Raw genomic sequence first — 6,155 nt, forward strand, 5'->3', positions numbered from 1 at the left:
ACCATACACGCAGACTTTCTGTGCATTTATTCCAACGTGTTTCTGCATTCTTGGTAAATCATGCCACGACATAAAGTATTAGATAAATTTCAGTACATGTGTTCAATACTTTTTCCCTGTGCCATTCCACATTATTACAAATACATGTAACTTCCTTTCTGGACATTTATGGTTTGACTTCTTTGTATGTATGGATCACTTGGGTTGTTACCGACATCTGGTGAAAATTTCATGTCATTAGCACCTCCAGTAATATATTTACTGAGAAAAATGGTGACGTGTTCAAGACTTATTTTACCCACTGTACATCACCACAGGGTGCTACAAATTAAAACATCATCAAACTTTTTTTTTATAATTTCTTGATCTCTGTAGTAAGAAAAAAACCTGGCATGTCACTTCAATCCAATTCAAAGATACTTGTGAAATTAAATATATATATTTATCTATTTATATGTCAGCATTTGGGACTAAAAATTGATTTATAATTCACAAGACATTAGCGTTGCGAATCACAGTCGCTTGTAGTTTATCTCCAAGAAATGTGATTGGTTCTTCTTGAAGAGTTTACTGGCCGTTTGCAAAAAAACTGAATAGTGTGCATTACCGCTGTATAAACTGAACTAAACTAATTTTGCGATTTTAATGATATTGGAAAAACTAAAAAAACTGATACTTTTGTGTGGATAAAACTTACTGGATAACTTAATTCTGGTGCCAACACGTCATGAAGTGGCAAATAAAACAAAGTCTGACACAACTAAAATAATGCTGGAAGTGGACGCTGACTGCAGCATGTAGCATACTCTTCATCAATGAAACCCTTACTGATTGGTTGTAGCGACAGCGATGAAAGTTGAACATTTTTCAACTTTCTTGTGTCCCATGGCAAGCCTGCCTCTACACGTCTACACGGACACACTCGAAATTTCACACAATTTTTTTGCAGGTCTCTTGGCTGGAGCAGGGAGGGGTGCTCTTTGGGGTGGGAGCTTGGCTGCAGACTGGGCTCCAGGGAGGAGCTTTGTACAAATAGGCGGTGCTTTGTATCAGCAAACGTTTAGGCAGTTCCAAATGGCCACAGGAGATTCTAGGATTTTTCAAACATGCTTGAATGAATCAAAGCAAGACACTGGGTATGTTTTTGATGAGGGAATGGCATTAAAGCATGATATGAAACTCAAAAAAGTTGAGTTTGCATAAACCTCCCCTTTAATTGTGTCTTGTAATGTAGGTTGAGAGAACGCACACATTAAAGTATCTGTGACGTCAAATGTTTGTAAAACGAATGCATTTTTAGAAAGAGGACATTGATACAAAATTGCAAAAGAAATTTCATGTTGCTGAGATGAACAGTTGAGATATTTGCCTGTGAAGTAACAGGAAGTGATGTCATAGGGGGATGTCTGCATGTGAACAGAGCCTTGCTACAAAAGCTAACAACACAGACTGTAGAGAAGAATCTGATGTTTCTTAAGATTATTTTGAGTCTCTATCAGAGATGAAAAGTCAGAGTTTAAATAATATTATTTTAATAAACAAAGACCAGAGGTTTTTTTTTTTGTTAAAAAGTTCCCCTTTGATGTCACTTCCTGTTTCGCTTTAGCTGAGCCAAGTTCAAAAGAAAATAGGCCAGTTATGGGACAAAATGGGTAAAATCATGTGTATTATTCCAACGTTCTTAAATATGAAGATGTTTTCTCTGAGTTTTTGTATTTGAAGAATATGCATGTCACAGACACTTTAAAATAATGCTAAACAATGAGGGTCCTGATGCATCTCAATAGTCTCAATAGAGTAAAATCAACTAAATAGACTAAACAATGAGGATTTTAAAAAGGTTGTTTTCTACAAATATCTGGATCTACTGGTCAGTTGGGATCAACGTAATGGGCACCCCTGCTTTAATGAATGCTAGGACTTTATTTAGGATTACTAGACAAGAGTCTGTCATTCATAGTATAACATCTCTAAACTCCTGTCAGCGACTCACTCCCAGCTTGTTAAAGTACAAACCTGACATGTCTGTCTACCTTGTGGGTCTGCTGCTGAAGGTTTGAGGCACTTTGGGAAGGCCCAGGCCTCAGTGGAAGAGGTTCAGGCCTACCTGGAAGAAACTTACTGCGGGCACCTGTCAGTGGAGACTGGACAGCTGAGCAGTCTGGAGGAGAGGCAGTGGTTCGCTGACCACTTTGAGGAGCTGAAGAGGAAAAGTTTTTCTCCAGAGGAGAGGAAGCACCTGGCTAAGCTCATGCTGGAGTCTCAGGTACGTCCAAGAAGATGGGCCAACATAACGTCCTTATTCTGGGTGTAGCCTACATGTTTTCATCTGATCTCATTCATCTTGCAACGTGTAGGAGTTTGACCACTTTCTGGCCACAAAGTTTGCTACTGTGAAGCGTTATGGAGGAGAAGGAGCAGAGAGCATGATGGGGTTTTTCTACGAGCTTTTCCACCAGTCGGCCCACACCGGAGTCACGGACATCGTCATCGGGATGCCTCACAGGGGGCGGCTCAACCTCCTGACAGGCCTGCTGAAGTTTCCACCAGAGGTTAGACGCACAAACTGACAAACACTCAGATCGGGTTCAAAAACGCAAACAAAGCTGAGGCTGAGACAACGCTCACCTGGTGTTTGTCCTCTCCAGCTCATGTTCCGTAAAATGCGAGGCCTCAGCGAGTTCCCCGACACCTCGCCGGCTATCGGGGACGTTCTGTCCCACCTCACCTCCTCGGTGGATTTGGATTTCGGAGCGAGTCGTCCTCTTCAAGTCACCTTGCTGCCCAACCCGTCCCACCTGGAGGCCATCAACCCCGTGGCTCAGGGGAAAGCCCGCGCCAGGCAGCAGCTCAGGAAGGAGGGAGACTATTCACCCGAGGAGAACGCCCAGCCTGGGGACCAGGTCGTCTGTCTGCAGGTGCTGCATCACAACTTCACTTCTACTATTACCTCATTCTGATGGAAACTGCAAAGTTTCTTATACTTGTGTCATGTGTAGATGTAAACACACATCAGTCAGCTTTAAAAATCTGGGAACTCATTTCTGGGGATGGTTATCGTTAAAGTTTTATCGATACTAATACTCTTATCAGTACTGCTTATCGATCCGGTATTTTAACGGTTCTCTTATCAACACTTATCTGTTGGAATAAAACCAGTGTTCCCCCTAAGGAACTGGTGGTGGTGGGTTACAAAAAAAAAAACTAGTGCATGTGATTCTGTGTGGGTCAGCGTTGGTGACGCAGAATATGAACCATATTTTCATCTTTAATTTTAATTCCCCCCCAAGTTTGATGTTTCATAAGAGGGGGGGATGTCGAGGAACAACTGCAAAAATAGCTCTCATTAGCTACGTTTACATGGACACAAGTAATCAGRTTAAACGGCCATTCAGAATAAAAATGCGTCATGTAAACACCCCATTCGGATTATTCTGATTCGATTCAGCTCGATCCGAATGAATTTGTAATCAAAATGAGAGAGGTGGTTTATGCCGATTGATAATCTGAACAGCGTGCATGTAAACACTTAATCCGATCATTTTATTCTGATTGTGGAAAACTGATTCTGATTCTGCTCTGTTGTGGAGGGAGGGACATCAGTGCTGTTTCCAGCAGCACAGAAACTTTCCTCCCGTTCTCTCATTCAGTAAAGAAGGAAGACACGCAGCATGCACCGTGTCCGCACTCTTCCGGTACCGTTAATGATACCTTTATTTCTGGAGCTTATTGATCCAGTCAAAATTCATCAYGTGGAACCGGTACTGAAAAAAATACCAGTTTTCAGTATCATCCCTACTTATTTCTTTTTTTTCTCCTTTTTTTTCAAAGCCACTTCAGTAGAAAAGAAAAACGGAATGTTAGTTTCTTAATTTCTGCGTCATCAGTGGCTTTTTTTTCTTACACTATAGTAAAGAAGAAAAGGAAAAAGTAGAAGAGAAATACAAGAACTGAAAATAGAGAAACCGATACAAATTATACAACATGTGAAACAAACACCAATCCCTACTTATTTCTAGCGGCAGAGCAGTTTAGGAGATGGTTAACTGTATTGGGTTTTTTAATGTCTTACAGGCTCTTAGACATGAAATAAATTTGAAAATGTGTTTTTGAAAAAATCGATGGGATTTCTCTACACATCTGTATACCTGCAAAATGTGGTAATTTCTGTATAATTTACAGACAATCTGTCCAACTTGACATGCATGAGTGTAAAAGCTGCCCACTCTTTGCTACATGAGGCCCCTGGTGTTTCCTTTTTCTCCACAGATCCACGGTGATGGCTCCTTCACGGGTCAAGGGATTGTTCCTGAAACCTTGACCCTTTCAAATCTCCCCCACTACAGAGTCGGGGGGAGCATCCACCTGATTGTGAACAACCAGGTGGGGTACACCACTCCGTCGGAGAGAGGACGGTCCTCTCTGTACTGCAGTGATGTTGGTGAGTTACTCAGATCTGTATCAGACACCTTTCTGCTCACACAGACTCAGCAGCGTTTGTTTTGGTGAATGTTTGATTCCCTCGTAGGTAAGATGGTGAACTGTGCTGTGATCCATGTAAACGGTGACGATGCAGAGGAGGTGCTGCGGGCCGCTCGGCTGGCTGTGGACTATCAGCGGCATTTCAGGAAGGACATTGTCGTGGATCTGATCTGCTACCGTCAGTGGGGCCACAATGAGCTGGATGAGCCTTTCTTCACCAACCCAGCCATGTACAAGATCATCAGGTCGGTTCATTTAAACTCTGACCGTAGTTCTTAAATCGCTTTACAGATTGACCTAAATGCTTTCCTACATGTGTTTAACAATCCAGACGTACTTGTAAAAACGTGGAAGTCCTGTTGATCCTTTCAGATCCCGTAAGAGCGTTCCGGACTCGTACTCCAACCAGCTGATCTCAGAGGGTCTGCTGACAGAGGAGCAGCGGGCCCAGATCAAGTCTCAGTTCTACGGCATGCTGAACGACAAGCTGTCCAACATGACCCTGTACAGCCCTCCGCCCACCAACCTGCAGGGCCGCTGGGGGGATCTGGTGGAACCCCAGGCCAAAGTCACCACCTGGGACACGGGGGTGCCGGCACCCCTGCTGCAGTTTGTCGGAGCCAAGTCGGTGGACATCTCCGAAGAGGTCCAGCTGCACAGCCACCTCCTGAAAACCCACGTGCAGGTATGGTTGTCATCTTTTTGTTGTTTTTGTCCAAAGCTTCTGCTCATTCCTGCTGAAACTAAATCTGGTTTTGTTTTGTTTTCCTCAGGCTCGATTACAAAAGTTAGAGGAGGGAACCAAACTAGACTGGTCGACAGCAGAGGCTCTGGCTTTCGGTTCTCTTCTCTGCCAAGGTCCGTCAAACAATCTAATGTTTATTTCTTATAACCTTGTAACTAACCTAACCCTGGCCAAACCTGTCGTGTTGGCAGACGACACTATTTTTTTCAGCTTGAGTAAGAACATAGAACAGATGTTGGAAATGATGGAAATAGAAGTTGTAAAAGTACAAGCTTGGTTTAATCAAAATAAGTTATCATTAAATTTGGATAAAACAAATTACATGATATTTAGCAATAGAAATAAAACAACTGATGTTCGATTTAGAGTGGGTGGTGTTGAAATCTGCAGAGTCAGTGAGGTGAAGATTTTGGGAGTCATCATTGACAAAAAACTGACATGAGATAAACTACTTGAGAACAAAAATGGCAAAATCAATTGCAGTACTGTATAAAGTTAACGAGTTATTTAATGGTAAAGCACTATTTATACTATATAATGCAATAATTGTTCCACATTTGATTTATTTTACAGAAGTCTGGGGAAATGTATGTAAAACCATTACTGATCCTATTTTTATTTTACAAAAAAGAGCCACAAGAATTATCACAAGAAAGCATTACTATCACCCATCTAATATATTGTTTCCTCAATTAAAATTATTAAAATTTTATGAGTTGGTTGAATATCATGTTCTGCAGGTTATGTATAAAACTCATAAAAATGTGTTACCTTCAAACATACAATCAAATTTTATTAATTGTTTGTTAATCCGAAAAGCCAAACAAGTTTGAAGGACAGATGCACTACAGATTACACTACAATGAAAGGTGTAAGACTGTGGAATAATCTGGAAAATGATTATAAAAGCAATGGATCAATTAATTCC

The 6,155-nt window shown here is 41.4% G+C and overlaps 1 protein-coding gene across 1 annotated transcript in view; it reads left to right on the forward strand.

Annotated features, from left to right (window-relative positions):
* dhtkd1 (dehydrogenase E1 and transketolase domain containing 1) overlaps positions 1-6,155 on the forward strand; it is a 23,861-nt gene that overhangs the window by 5,462 nt on the left and 12,244 nt on the right. The window contains exons 3-9 of the mRNA XM_014017136.1: positions 2,055-2,266; positions 2,358-2,552; positions 2,649-2,918; positions 4,270-4,441; positions 4,529-4,727; positions 4,855-5,167; positions 5,256-5,340. Of these exons, the coding sequence (XP_013872590.1) occupies positions 2,055-2,266; positions 2,358-2,552; positions 2,649-2,918; positions 4,270-4,441; positions 4,529-4,727; positions 4,855-5,167; positions 5,256-5,340 (1,446 nt within the window). The remainder of the gene's footprint in view (positions 1-2,054; positions 2,267-2,357; positions 2,553-2,648; positions 2,919-4,269; positions 4,442-4,528; positions 4,728-4,854; positions 5,168-5,255; positions 5,341-6,155) is intronic.

This window comes from Austrofundulus limnaeus, unplaced genomic scaffold (genome assembly GCF_001266775.1).
Source record: "Austrofundulus limnaeus strain Quisiro unplaced genomic scaffold, Austrofundulus_limnaeus-1.0 Scaffold162, whole genome shotgun sequence".
NCBI classification, from domain to species: Eukaryota; Metazoa; Chordata; class Actinopteri; order Cyprinodontiformes; family Rivulidae; genus Austrofundulus; species Austrofundulus limnaeus.